The sequence below is a fragment of the Platalea leucorodia genome, assembly GCF_965183815.1.
Source record: "Platalea leucorodia genome assembly, chromosome: 23".
NCBI classification, from domain to species: domain Eukaryota; kingdom Metazoa; phylum Chordata; class Aves; order Pelecaniformes; family Threskiornithidae; genus Platalea; species Platalea leucorodia.
The window spans coordinates 3,117,633-3,131,189 of record NC_138845.1 but is presented as its reverse complement, the minus strand read 5'-3'; the positions used below and the strand labels follow the sequence as shown (position 1 = coordinate 3,131,189).

At 71.5% G+C, this 13,557-nt stretch overlaps 2 protein-coding genes across 2 annotated transcripts; one reads left to right on the top strand and one right to left on the bottom strand.

Annotated features, from left to right (window-relative positions):
• The first annotated feature begins 466 nt into the window (after nt 1–466).
• Nucleotides 467–6,434, top strand: CSAD (cysteine sulfinic acid decarboxylase). Its single transcript, XM_082332286.1, is given in 15 exon segments — nt 467–641; nt 725–851; nt 3,269–3,359; nt 3,470–3,576; nt 3,693–3,808; nt 3,913–3,992; nt 4,087–4,141; nt 4,938–5,054; nt 5,150–5,215; nt 5,218; nt 5,298–5,377; nt 5,452–5,651; nt 5,728–5,779; nt 6,004–6,093; nt 6,180–6,434. Coding segments are annotated over 15 exon segments (1,482 nt in total). The 5' UTR covers nt 467–515; the 3' UTR covers nt 6,354–6,434.
• An 81-nt stretch (nt 6,435–6,515) lies between these two features.
• LOC309600192 (uncharacterized protein) lies at nt 6,516–8,074 on the bottom strand. Its single transcript, XM_082332274.1, has 2 exons — nt 7,921–8,074; nt 6,516–7,232 (listed from the first exon to the last, which is right to left on the bottom strand). Exon 2 carries the CDS (start codon nt 7,225–7,227, stop codon nt 6,577–6,579), a length of 651 nt encoding a protein of 216 aa, XP_082188400.1. The 5' UTR covers nt 7,228–7,232; nt 7,921–8,074; the 3' UTR covers nt 6,516–6,576.
• Between the last annotated feature and the right edge of the window lie 5,483 nt (nt 8,075–13,557).

The following is a 13,557-nucleotide window of genomic DNA, read 5'->3' as shown; positions in this document are numbered from 1 at the left end:
CGCTGTGACACCCCTGTCCCCCCTCTCTGTCACCCCTGTGTGTCCCCCCCCCGTTATTGCCCCCCCGGGGGGCTCCTGCCCCTCCCCATCGCTTCAGCCTGTGGCCGGGGGGGGCCAAAAAGGGTCCCCCCATGTCCGTCTGTCCCCCGTCACCGCTGCCGGGGACAGGGCCCGGCCATGGCAGCTCCGGGGGGCCCCGGCTCCGAGCCCCCCACACCGGGGCGGGGGCACAACTTTGGGGACACCCCCCCCCCCGCCTTAGGAGCCGCTCTTTGCTACCCCGGACTTTGTCCCTTGTCCCTTTGAGACGACGGAGCCGAGAGGAAAAATCCCTGCCGGGAGGAGGTGAGAGCAAACCGGGAGCACCGTATCCCGGCACGCTTCCCAACCGGAACGTTCCGCCGATCCGGGAAGATCGGAAGGGGGGGATCCCTCCCGCCGTCCCCTCTGTCACGGGGAGGTGACGGCCATCCCGCGGCTGTCCCGCCGTGGCCGAACGCGCCGGGATCGGCACGATGGCGGAGAGCGACCGGTTGGAGCATCCCGGCTTGGATAAAGCAGCCGGGGAAGAATTCCTACGGGAAGCCTTCCAAATCCTGATGGATGAAGGCGTACGGAAAGGGACGGATGTGACCGAAAAGGTGGGTGACACCCGCAGCCCCCCACAAAGCGGTGGGGGTCCCGACTGGGCCAGGGCCCGATCCTGCGTCCCCGTTTCCCGCAGGTCTGTGACTGGAAGGAGCCGCGGGAGCTGCGGGAGCTGCTGGACCTGGAGCTGCGGAGCGGCGGGGAGCCGCCGGAGCGGCTGCTGGGGCGCTGCCGCGACGTCATCCGCTACAGCGTCAAAACCGGTGAGCGCCGCCCGCCGCGCCCAGTTCGGCCCCGCCGCGCCCAGTTCGGCACCGGCTGGGTCCAGTTTGACCCCGCCGCGCCCAGTTCGGCCGTGGCTGGTCCTGGTTCAGCCCTGGTTTGGCACCACCTGGCCCTGGTTCGGCACCACCTGGTCCCAGTTTGGCTCCACTGCGCCCAGTTCAGCCCCACCATGCCCAGTTCGGCACCGGCTGGGTCCAGTTTGACCCCGCTGCGCCCAGTTCGGCCGTGGTTGGTCCCGGTTCAGCCCCGGTTTGGCACCACCTGGCCCTGGTTTGGCACCACCTGGCCCTGGTTTGGCACCACCTGGTCCCAGTTTGGCTCCACTGCACCCAGTTCGGACCCGCCATGCCCAGTTCGGCACCGGCTGGGCCCAGTTTGACCCCGCCACGCCCAGTTCGGCTGTGGTTGGTCCCGGTTCAGCCCCAGTTTGGCACCACCTGGCCCTGGTTTGGCACCACCTGGCCCTGGTTTGGCACCACCTGGTCCCAGTTTGGCTCCACTGCGCCCAGTTCAGCCCTGCCATGCCCAGTTCGGCACCGGCTGGGCCCAGTTTGACCCCGCCGCGCCCAGTTTGGCTGTGGCTGGTCCCGGTTCAGCCCTGGCTTGGCACCACCTGTCCCTGGTTTGGCACTGGCTGGGCCCAGTTCAGCCCCACTGCGCCCAGTTCGGCTGCGGCTGGTCCCGATTCAACCCTGGTTCGGCACTACCTGGCCCTGGTTTGGCCCCACCTGGTCCCAGTTCAGCACCACCTGGTCCCAGTTCAGCACCACTGTGCCCAGTTTGGCTGCAGCTGGTCCCGGTTCAGCCCAGCTGGTACCGGTTTGGCCCTGGTTCAGCACCACCTGGTCCCAGTTCGGCTCCACTGCACCCAGTTCAGCTGCAGCTGGTCCCGGTTCAGCCCTTGTTTGGCACCACCTGGACCTGGTTGGGCACCACCTGGTCCCAGTTCAGCCCCACTGCGCCCAGTTTGGCTGCAGCTGGTCCCAGTTCAGCCCAGCTGGTACCAGTTTGGCCCTGGTTCAGCACCACCTGGTCCCAGTTTGGCTCCACTGCACCCAATTTGGCTGCAGCTGGTCCCGGTTCAGCCCTGGTTCGGCACCACCTGGTCCCAGTTTGGCTCCACTGCGCCCAGTTCAGCCCTGCCATGCCCAGTTCGGCACTGGCTGGGCCCAGTTTGACCCCGCTGCGCCCAGTTCGGCCGCAGCTGGTCCCAGTTCAGCCCTGCCGCGCCCAGTTCGGCACTGGCTGGGCCCAGTTTGACCCCGCCGCACCCAGTTTGGCCGCAGCTGGTCCCAGTTCAGCCATGGTTCGGTACTACCTGGCCCTGGTTCAGCACCACCTGGTCCCAGTTCGGCTCCACTGCACCCAGTTTGGCTCTGCTGCACCCAGTTCAGCCAACCTGGTCCCAGTTTGGCCCCAGCTGGTCCCGATTCAGCTCTGCTGCGCCCAGTTCGGTCCCGCTGCACCTAGTTTGGCTCCGCCGTGCCCAGTTCAGCCACGGCTGGTCCCAATTCAGCCCTGGTTCAGCACCACCTGGTCTCAGTTCGGCTCCGCTATGCCCAGTTTGGCCCCGCTGCGCCCAGTTCAGCTGCGGCTGGTCCCGGTTCAGCCCAGCTGGTACCAGTTCAGCCCCAGCTGGTCCCAGTTCAGCCCCAGCTGGTCCCTGTTTGGCCCCAGCTGGTCCTTGTTTGGCCACGGCTGCTCCCACTTTAGCCCCAGCTGGTCCCAGTTTGGCCCTGGCTGGTCCCCATTTGCCCATGGCTGGTCCCAGTTGAGCCCCAGCTGGTCCCTGTTTGGCCCCGGCTCCACGTTCAGTCCCAGCTGGTCCTAGTTCAGCCCCAGCTGTGTCGAGTTTGGCCCCAGCTGGTCCCAGTTCTGCCCCAGCTGGTCCCAGTTCTGCCCTGGCTGGTCCCAGTTCAGCCCAGCTGGTCCCACTTTGGCCCCAGCTGGTCCCAACTGGTCTCAGTTTAGCAGGCAGTGTCCGGGTGCAAGCCTGCCTCCCCACCCCAGCCAGTCGCTGTCCCGGGGTCACAGGTCCAGCAGGGCCCCACTGGTGTCCCTGTCACACACACGGGTCCAACACGGCCCCACTGGTGTCCCTGTCACACACACGGGTCCAGCACGGCCCCACTGGTGTCCCTGTCACACACACGGGTCCAGCAGGACCCCACTGGTGTCCCTGTCACACACATGGGTCCAGCACGGCCCCACTGGTGTCCCTGTCACACACATAGGTCCAGCGGTGGCCGACTCCCACGGGTGACGGTTGCCCCCTCGTGGCAGCGTCCCCAGGGCCCGACTCCCCGTGGTGAGGGGGTTCCCGGAGGAGGGGACGGCGGGGGTGGCCCCTGTCCCCCTGCCCCTCACGCTGTCCCCGTCTCACCCCCCCCCCCAGGTCACCCTCGCTTCTTCAACCAGCTCTTCTCCGGCCTGGACCACCACGCGCTGGCCGGGCGCTGGATCACCGAGGCCCTCAACACCAGCCAGTACGTGCCCGAAAATGGGGGGTTGACCCTAAGCGGGGCTGCTTTTGGGGTGCTGAGGTTTTGGGGAGCGGTGGCAGCCGGCCAGACGCCCCCCCTTGTCCCCCCCGTAGGTACACCTACGAGATCGCCCCGGTCTTCGTGCTGATGGAGGAGGTGGTGCTGGCCAAGCTGCGGGAGCTGGTGGGCTGGAGCAGCGGCGACGGCATCTTCTGCCCGGGTACCTGAATCGCTCCCGGCCCCGCCGGTGGCTTGTCCCCATCCCTGTCCCCACCCGTGACCCCGCCGGTGGCTCGTCACCGTCCCCGGCCGTGACCTGTCCCCATCCCCTGGCAGGAGGCTCCATCTCCAATATGTACGCCATGAACGTGGCCCGGTTCCAGCGCTTCCCGGAGAGCCGGCGGGAAGGCAACTGGGCTCTGCCGCGCCTGGCCCTCTTCACCTCCCAGGAGGTGCAGAGCGGGGTCTGCCGGCCCCGGAGCAGGGGGGACAACGGGAAGGGGACGGGGTTTGGGATCAGCCCCCCGCACCCCAAAAATCTGTCCCCCATCTTCAGAGCCACTACTCCATCCTGAAAGGAGCCGCGTTCCTGGGCATCGGCACCGACAACGTCCGCCTGGTCGGCACCGACGAGAGGTGCGTGTGCCGGGGCTGACGCCAGCCCGGCTGCGCCGGCTGCGCGTCCCCACCCCGTCCCCGCCGCCATTTCGTTTCACTCCGTGCCCCGCAGGGGGAAGATGATCCCCGAGGAGCTGGAGAAGGAGATCCAGAGGGCCAAAGCCGAGGTGAGGCAGGGTGGGGAGCGCCCGTGGGGTGCTGGGGTCGGGGTGCTGGGGCAGAGCTGTCTGCGAAGGGCTCCCCTGCCCCGTCCCCATGTCCCTTACCCCATCTTGATGTCCCTGCTCCATCCCGATAACCCCTGCCCCATCCTGATGTCCCATACCCCATCCCGATGTCCCCTGCCCCATCCTGATGTCCTGTACCCCATCCCGATGTCCCCTGCCCCATCCCGATGTCCCCGTCACATCCCGATGTTGCTGCCCCATCCCGATGGCCCCTTACCCCATCCCGATGTCCCTGCCCCATCCCCATGTCCCTGCCCCATCCTGATGTCCCTTTCCCCATCCCAATGTCCCTTTCCCCATCCCGATGTCCCCTTACCCCATCCCGATGTCCCTGCCCCATCCCGATGTCCCTTACCCCATCCCCATGTCCCTGCCCCATCCTGATGTCCCTTTCCCCATCCCGATGTCCCTTTCCCCATCCCAATGTCCCTTTCCCCATCCCGATGTCCCCTTACCCCATCCCGATGTCCCTGCCCCATCCCGATGTCCCTTTCCCCATCCCAATGTCCCTTTCCCCATCCCCATGTCCCTGCCCCATCCTGATGTCCCTTTCCCCATCCCAATGTCCCTTTCCCCATCCCGATGTCCCTTTCCCCATCCTGATGTCCCCTGCCCCATCCCGATGTCCCTTATCCCATCCCGATGTCCCTTATCCCATCCCAATGTCCCTTTCCCCATCCCAATGTCCCTTTCCCCATCCCGATGTCCCTTTCCCCATCCTGATGTCCCCTCCCAGGGCGCCGAACCTTTCTTCGTCTCCGCCACCTGCGGCACCACCGTCCTGGGCGCCTTCGACCCGCTGGGCAGCATCGCCGACGTCTGCCGGCGCCACGGCCTCTGGTTCCACGTGGACGTGGGTGACGGGGGGGGGACACAGCCGTCCCCTCGGCACCCCCGGGCGGGCCCCCCTCCCCCCGCCTTTCCTGACCCCCCTCTCCCCCCCCCCAGGCGGCCTGGGGCGGCAGCGCCCTGCTCTCCGGCAAACACCGGCACCTCCTGGCCGGCATCGAGAGGCGAGTGACCCTCCCCGGCACCGAGCCCCCCAAAACAGGCCCCAAACTCCCCGTTTAAGGACTCGGGGACCCCCCTTTCCCAGCTGGGGGGGGGGGGGGCTCGCCCCACAAGATGCTGACGGTGGGTTTGCAGTGCTCGGCGTTCCTCCTCCGCGACGCCTCCGTAGGTCCCGCCGCCCCTTTCCGTGCCGGCACCGTCCCCGCCCCGGTTTCGGGGTGACCGCCGTTCTCCCCCAGGGTCTCCTCCAGCGCTGCCACGGCGCCGGCGCCACGTACCTTTTCCAACCCGATAAATTTTACGACGTCACCTACGACACGGGGGACAAAACCCCGCAGTGCGGTCGCCGGGTGGATTGCCTCAAACTTTGGCTCCTTTGGAAAGCCGTCGGCACCGAGGGTTTGGCGCGGCGCGTCGAGCGCGCCTTCGCCTTCACCCGGTGAGCGCCGGGACGGGATGGGGACACGGAGCGGCCCCCCCGATTCCCGAGCCTTCACCCTCTTCTTCCTCCCCAGGTACATGGCCGAGGAGGTGAAGAGGAGGGATGGCTTCCAGCTGGTGCTGGAGGTACGGCTCGTCGCCGGGGCTTGGCCGCGCGCCGAACCGCGGCACGGGGCGGCGGGGAACGCCATTTTTTTATGTCCCCCTCCCCTTAATGACACCCGACGGCGTCGCTGAGCGGAACCGCCTGCCCCGGGGTTTAAATCCCCCGGGGGGGGGGGGGGGAGCCTGAAATGGGGCTGGGGGCTCGGCGGTGGCCTTTCCTCCTCCTCCTCCTCTTCCTCCCGCAGCCGGAGTTCATCAACCTCTGCTTCTGGTTCGTGCCCCCCAGCCTGCGGGGCAGGGAGGGCTCCCCCGATTACTGGGCCAGGCTGGGGAAGGTGAGCCCCCCCCCCCCCAAAACCCCCCCCCAATTCCCCCCCAAAATCCGCCCGCCGCCCCCGCTAACCGCAGCCCCGCGGCGCAGGTGGCTCCCGCCATCAAGGAGAGGATGATGAAGAAAGGATCCATGATGGTGAGTTACCAACCCCACGGCGCCAAGGTCAACTTCTTCCGCCAGATCGTCACCAACCCCGCCGTCACCAAGGCCGATTTGGATTTTTTCCTGGATGAGATCGAGAGGCTGGGGGGGGATCTGTGAGGGGAAACCCCCTCCCCTGCGCCCGGGGACCCTCCCGGCCGCGAGGAAGAGGAGCGCAGCCCGCTTTTCCTCCCCGGCTCCCGCGTCCCACCTCCAATTCGGAATAAAAAACGGGCAGGGCTCGGCGCCCGACCCCGAAACCACCCCGGCGGCGGCCGCGCGAGTGGAATAAAACGATTTATTGTCGCCTTTTTCTCCCCCCCCAAAAAAGCGGGGGGGCCCCTCAGAGCCCCTGGAAGCTCTGGAGGAGGTCGAGCACCGCGGGGTCCACCCTGGCGTGGGCCAGGCAGGCGTGGAGACGCGGGGCCGTGGCCTCCTGCCTCTGCCTCTGCTGCCACTCCCGCAGCATCTCGAAGCTCTGCATGACGACGTTCTGGGGGTTATCCTCCCGAATCTGATCCAGGCGGCTCCTCTCCAACCCCAGGCATCCGATTCCCACCTCCTGCCATTCCTTTCCCAGCTTTTTGGCTATCTGGATCAGCTCGTTCTCCGTCAAACGACGAGGACGGGCGGACGGAGGAGGAGAGGCGAGCGGCGACGAGACGGCCGGACATCCCGCTTCCTCCCCGCATCCCGCCGGAGCGGAGGAACCCTCGGCGTTCCCTTTTTCCTCGGCGATCTCTTCCTCCGCGTCGGGAAGCTGGTAAAGGCGGACGAGGTCGGGGCGGCCGATCTGGCGGAGGAGGCGGGCGGTGAGGCGCAGGGCTCGGCCGGGGAAGCGCTGGAGCAGGAGGCTGCAGAGCTCGGGGCGCGTGGCGGGGCGCAGCTGGGCCAGCGGCAGCCGCTCCTCCAGCAGGAATTTGAGGGTCTGGAACTGCTCCTCCGTCAGCGCCTGCTGCACCCCCAGCAGCGTCTCCCGCTCGCCCCCCGCCATCGCGCCTGGCGGAGAGCGGGGGGGCTCCGTCAGCCCCGCTGCCCACGGCGGGGGGGACGTGGGGCTGGGACACCCCCTGCCCCATGGGGGACGTGGGGCTGGGTGTCCCCCGTGCCCCACAGGCTGATGTGGGGCTGGGACACCCCCTGCCCCATGGGGGACGTGGGGCTGGTACACCCCCTGCCCCACGGGCTGGTGGGGAGATGGGTCACCCCCTGCCCCATGGGGGATGCGGGGAGATGGGTCACCCCCTGCCCCATGGGTGCCATGGGGCTGGGTGTCCCCGGTGCCCCACAGGCTGATGTGGGGCTGGGACACCCCCTGCCCCACAGGGCGGTGGGGAGATGGGTCACCCTCTGCCCCATGGGTGCCGTGGGGCTGGGTGTCCCCGGTGCCCCCCCAGCCTGCCGTGGGGCTGGGACACCCCCTGCCCCACAGGGGGGTGGGGAGATGGGTGTCCCCCGTGCCCCACAGGCTGATGTGGGGCTGGGACACCCCCTGCCCCACGGGCTGCGATGGGGCCCGGTCACCCCGCTGCCCCCCCAGCCCGCCGCGGGGCCCGGGGACCCCGCCTCGGCACGGCGCCGGACCCCTCCGCCCCCGGGATCCCCCGGATCCCCCCCCGATCCCCCGGATCCCCCCCCGATCCCCCCGATCCCCCCCGGATCCCCCCAGATCCCCGCCGCCCCTCACCGCGCTCCGGTCCCGCGCGGGGCGTGGCCTCCCGTCTCCCGCCAGGAAGTCAGGGCGGTTACCCGGGCAACTGGGGGGCGTGGCTTTGGGGTGGGGCGTGGCTTGGACGGCCCGGTTTGGGGGCGTGGCGTGGGGAAGGGGCGTGGTTTGGCCTGGCCGGGGTGGATACGCAGCTTGTGGAGGGGCGTGGCTTTGGATGGGAGGCGTGGCTTGGGGCGATGGGGCGTGGCTTGGGGCGATGGGGCGTGGCTTGGGGCGATTTGGGCGTGCAGGGGGCAATTGGGGGGGCCCTGGGGGCAGTTTCAGAGTGCAGGGGCAGCTCTGGGGGGCACTTGGGGGCCCTGGGGGCAGTTTGGGGGTGCAGGGGCAGCTCGGGGGGACATTTGGGGGTCTGGGGGCAATTGGGGGGGGCCTGGGGGCAGTTTCAGGGGGCAGGGGGCAGCTCGGGGGGGCACTTGGGGGAGCCTGGGGGCAGTTTCAGGGTGCAGGGGGGCAGCTCGGGGGGGCACTTGGGGGGTCTGGGGGCAGTTTGGGGGGTCTGGGGGCAATTGGGGGGCAGCCTGGGGGCAGTTTCAGAGTGCAGGGGGCAGCTTGGAGGGGCATTTGGGGCTCTGGGGGCAATTTTGGGGTGCAGGGGGCAGCTCTGGGGGGCACTTGGGGGTCCTGGGGGCAGTTTGGGGGTGCAGGGGCGGCTCGGGGGGGCACTTGGGGGGTCTGGGGGCAATTGGGGGGCACTTGGGGCAGTTTGGGGTGCAGGGGCAGCTCGGGGGGGGCTGAGCCCCCCTTTGGGGTGTCCCCCCGTCCCCCCCCCCCCCGACCGCGCGGCCCCGCTCCCCACCTCAGGCTGGGCTCGGGGGGCCCCCGCTCAGGGCGGGGGGCAGCGGGGGGCCCCCCCCGGCGCCGGGGCCGCGGCCAGGGGCTGCCCCCGGGGGTCCACGCACCAGCACGGCCCGCGCTTCGGCCCCTGCGAGGCCCGGCACTGCGGGGGACCCCCAAACCGGGCTGGGGGGCTGGGGACACCGAGGCACGGCCCCCCACCCCCAGCCCGGGGAACCGGGGCACCCCGAAACTGGGCTGTATGGGCTGGGGAAACTGAGGCACGGGCCCCCAAACCCCACCCCGGGGGAAACTGAGGCACGGGGGACCCCCAAACTGGGCTTTATGGGCTGGGGAAACTGAGGCACGGCCCCCCCCTGGGGAAACTGAGGCATGGGGGACCCCCAAACTGGTCTGTATGGGCTGGGGAAACTGAGGCACGGCCCCCCACCCCGGGGGAAACTGGGGCACGGGGAGACCCCGAAACCGGGCTATGGGGGCTGGGGAAACTGAGGCACGGGGGGACCCCAGAACTGGGCTTTATGGACAGGGGAAACTGAGGCACGGGGGGACCCCAGGGTGCTCTAACCCCCCCCCCCACGGGGAAACTGAGGCACGGGGGGACCCCAGGGTGCTCTAACCCCCCCCCATGGGGAAACTGAGGCACGGGGGGACCCCAGGGTGCTCTAACCCCCCCCCATGGGGAAACTGAGGCACGGGGGGACGCCAGGGTGCTCTAACCCCCCCCCATGGGGAAACTGAGGCACGGGGGGACCCCAGGGTGCTCTAACCCCCCCCATGGGGAAACTGAGGCACGGGGGGACCCCAGGGTGCTCTAACCCCCCCCCATGGGGAAACTGAGGCACGGGGGGACCCCAGGGTGCTCTAACCCCCCCCCATGGGGAAACTGAGGCACGGGGGGACCCCAAAACTGGTTTTCCTGCTCTGGGGAAACTGAGGCACGGCCCCCCTGCCGCCTCCGGGGCCGCTCTCCCGGGACCCCCCCCCCCGGGCTGGGGGGGGTGTGGGGTGCCCCCCCCCCCCCCGTGGAGCCCCCCCGCGCCCCCCACCTGCGTGGGCCGGTAAAAGCCGCGGGGGTCGCAGTTGGGGAGGAAAATGGCGGCCGCGCTGCGGTAGAGCCCGGCCCGCAGCTCCCGCAGGGCGGCGGCCAGGTGCCCGCGGCAGGGGGCCTGCGGGGGGGTCAGGGGGGCCGCACCCCCCAACCCCCCCAGCCCGGTACCCCCCCGCACCCCCACCCCATCCCGGTAACCCCCCCCCCCCCCGCACCCCCCCAGCCCGGTACCCCCCCGCACCCCCACCCCATCCCGGTACCCCCCCCCCCCCGCACCCCCCCAGCCCGGTACCCCCCCGCACCCCCACCCCATCCCGGTACCCCCCCCCCCCGCACCCCCCCAGCCCGGTACCCCCCCGCACCCCCACCCCATCCCGGTACCCCCCCCCCCTCCCCGCACCCCCCCAGCCCGGTACCCCGCACCCTACCGCCCCCCCCATCCCGGTACCCCCCCAAACCCCCAACCCCCCCCCCCGAACCTCCCCCGCACCCCCGCACCCCCAAACCCCCACCCGCCATCCCGGTACTCCCCCCAAACCCCCAACCCCCCCCTCGGCCCTCCCCGCACCCCAACCGCCCCCCATTCCTGTACCCCCCCAAACCCCCAAATTCCCCCCATCCCGGTACCCCTCCCGCACCCTCAAACCCCCCCCGGCCCCCCCCGCACCCCAACCCCCCCCATCCCGGTACCCCCGCCGCACCCCCAACCCCCCCTCCGGCCCCCCCCGCACCCCCAAACCCCCCCCCCCCCCCGCACCCACCGTCTCCAGCTCCTCCTTGCCCTGGGGCGGGGGCCGGGGGGGCGGCGTGGCGGGGGGGCCTGGGGGGGGCAGGGCTGAGCCGGGGGGGGCCCTGCCCCCCTCCTGCCCCCCGATAGGGGGGTCCCCCCCTTTATTGCCCCCCATATGGGGGTCCCGGCCCCCCCCGGGACATGGGGTCCCCCCCAGTTCCAGCCCCCCCGCCCCCCCGCGATGTGGGGGTCCCCCACTTCCCCCCCCGCTACAGGGACCCCCCCGGGATTCGCCCCCCCCCCCCCCGGGGTCTCCCGCAGATCCGGGGGGGCTCGGGGTCCCTCCCCGCTGCCCCCCCCTCCCCCGTTGGCGTCCGCCGGCCCCTCCCCGGGGGCACGGGAGGGGTCCCCCGGTACCCGCCCCCCCCGTGCCCCCGTCCCACCCCCGGACCCCCCCCGGTCCCTCTCCGGGGGCACGGGGATCCCCCGGTGCCCCCATCCCTCCCGGGACCCCCCCTCCCCCGGTGCCCCCATCCCACCCCCGGTGCCCCCTCCCGGTCCCCCCCCGGTGCCGCGGGGATCCCCCGGTGCCCCCATCCCTCCTGGGACCCCCCCCTCTCCCTCCCCCGAGGGCACGGGGATCCCCCGGTGCCCCCATCCCCGTCCCGGGGAGCCCCCCCGGTCCCCCCCCGGTGCCGCGGGGATCCCCCGGTGCCCCCAGCCCTCCCGGCCCCCCCCCTCCCCCGGTGCCCCCCCCCCCTCCCGGGACCCCCCCCCGTCGGTGCTACGGAGCTCTCCCGGTGCCCCCATCCCACCCCCGGTCCCCCCCCGGTGCCGCGGGGATCCCCCGGTGCCCCCAGCCCTCCCGGCCCCCCCCCCCTCCCCCGGTGCCCCCGTCCCTCTCCCGGGACCCCCCCCCCCTCGGTGCTACGGGGCTCTCCCGGTGCCCCCGTCCCCCCCCGGTCCCGGTCCCGGTCCCCGCCCCGGGGGCTCCCCCCGGCTCTCACCTGCGGGGGCTCCGGTAGCGGCGGGGCGGGGGCGGAGCGGGCGGCAGAGCCCGGTGCCCCGGAGCAGGGCCCGGAGCGGGGCGCGTTCCCCGGGCCGGGGGCTGCAGCGGAGCCCCCGGGCGCAGCCCGGTGTGTAAACCCCGCACGGCTCCCCGGGGCCGCGGGGCGAGCCCGGCCCCGGCCCCCCCGCCACCGGCAACCGGAGCCGCCGCCGCCGCCGCCTCCGCCAGCAGCAGCAGCACCGGCAGCAGCGGCCGGCGGCCCGCCCGCATGGCGGCACCGGCGGGCACCGGAGGGCACCGGGACCGGAGGGCACCGGACCGGTCCCCGCCGCCGCCCGCTCTGCCGGTGCCCGGCCCCGTCGCCGCCCTTAAGTAACGGCGTCCGCCCCCCCCCCCCCCGCGGTGGGTGCCCCCGGTCCGGGGAGGGGGGGGCACCGGGAGGGGGGGGGCACCGGGATGGCGGTCCCGGGCTGCAGCCCCCCGGCACCCCCGGCCCGGGAGCCCCGGAGCCTGCGCCCCCCGGGACCCCCCCCGGGACCCCCCGCCCCCCGGACCCCCGGCACCCCCAGCCCGGTACCCCGAGACCGGCACCCCCGGACCCCCCGGGACCCCCGGGACCCCCCGGCCCCAGCCCGGTCCCTTCGCCCCCCCCCAGCCCCCCCGACTCCCCCCTATTCCATCCCCCAGTGGCCCCAGTGCTCCCAGTACAGAGCCCAGTGCCCCCCAGGGCGCTGTCCCAGTCCCTCCAGTGCACACTCCAGTATCCCCTGTATCCCCCAGTCCCCCCAGTGCACACCCCAGTATCCCCAGTATTCTCCAGTCCCCCCAGTGCAATGCCCCAGTATCCCCTGTATCCCCCAGTCCCCCCAGTGCACACCCAGTGCCCCCCAGTGCAACGCCCCGGAGCACAGGGCGTTCCCAGTATAAAACCCCGTGCCCCCAGTGCCCCCCAGTGATGTGCCCCAGTGGCTCCAGTGCCCTCCAGTGCCCACTCCAGTCCGCCCAGTGCAGTGCCCCAGTATCCCCAGTAAAATGCCCCAGTCCCCTCAGTGCACACCCCAGTATTCCCCAGTCCCCCCAGTATCCCCAGTGCAATACCCCAATTCCCCCAGTGCACACCCCAATGCTCCCAGTCCCCTCAGTGCGCACCCCAGTTTCCCCCAGTGCCCCCAGTATCCCCCAGTCACCCCCAGTGCACACCCCAGTATTCCCAGTAGTTTCCAGTCCCTACAGTGCAATGCCCCAGTATCCCCCAGTCTCCCCAGCTTCTCCAGTGCACGCCCCAGTATCCCCCAGTGCACACCCCAGTATCTCCAGTATCCCCCAGTCACCCCCAGTGCACACTCCAGTCCCCCCAGTATCCCCCAGTGCACACCCCAGTATCTCCAGTATCCCCCAGTCACCCCCAGTGCACACTCCAGTCCCCCCAGTATCCCCCAGTGCGCACCCCAGTATCCCCAGTATCCCCCCCAGTCCTCCCAGTGCACACCCCAGTCTCCCCCAGTATCCCCAGTGCCCCCAGTCCCCCTCAGTGCACACCCCAGTACCTCCAGTATCCCGCAGTCACCCCCAGTGTACACCCCAGTATTCCCAGTGCCTCCAGTGTCCCCAGTATCCCCCTGTATCCCCAGTGCCCCCAGTCTCCCCCAGTCCCCCCAGTGCACACTCCAGTATCCCCAGTGCCCCCAGTCCCCCCAGTGCACACCCCAGTCTCCCCAGTATCCCCAGTCTCCCCCAGTCCCCCCAGTGCACACCCCAGTCTCCCCAGTCTCCCCAGTCCCCCCAGTCCCCACCCCGCTGTTCCCCGCCCCCGCACCAGGGGGCGCTCTCTCGCTCCATCCCGGGCCCGCGGGGTCATGTGACCCCGCACACCCCCGGCGGGCTCCGCCCCCCACCTTCTCCTCCGGCCTCCGATTGGCGTCCCGAGCCGTCAGTCGGGGCGAGTCGGGCGGCGATTGGTCGAGCGGCGCGGCGGGGCGGGAGGAGGAGGGGGCGGAGGAGAGGGGGCGG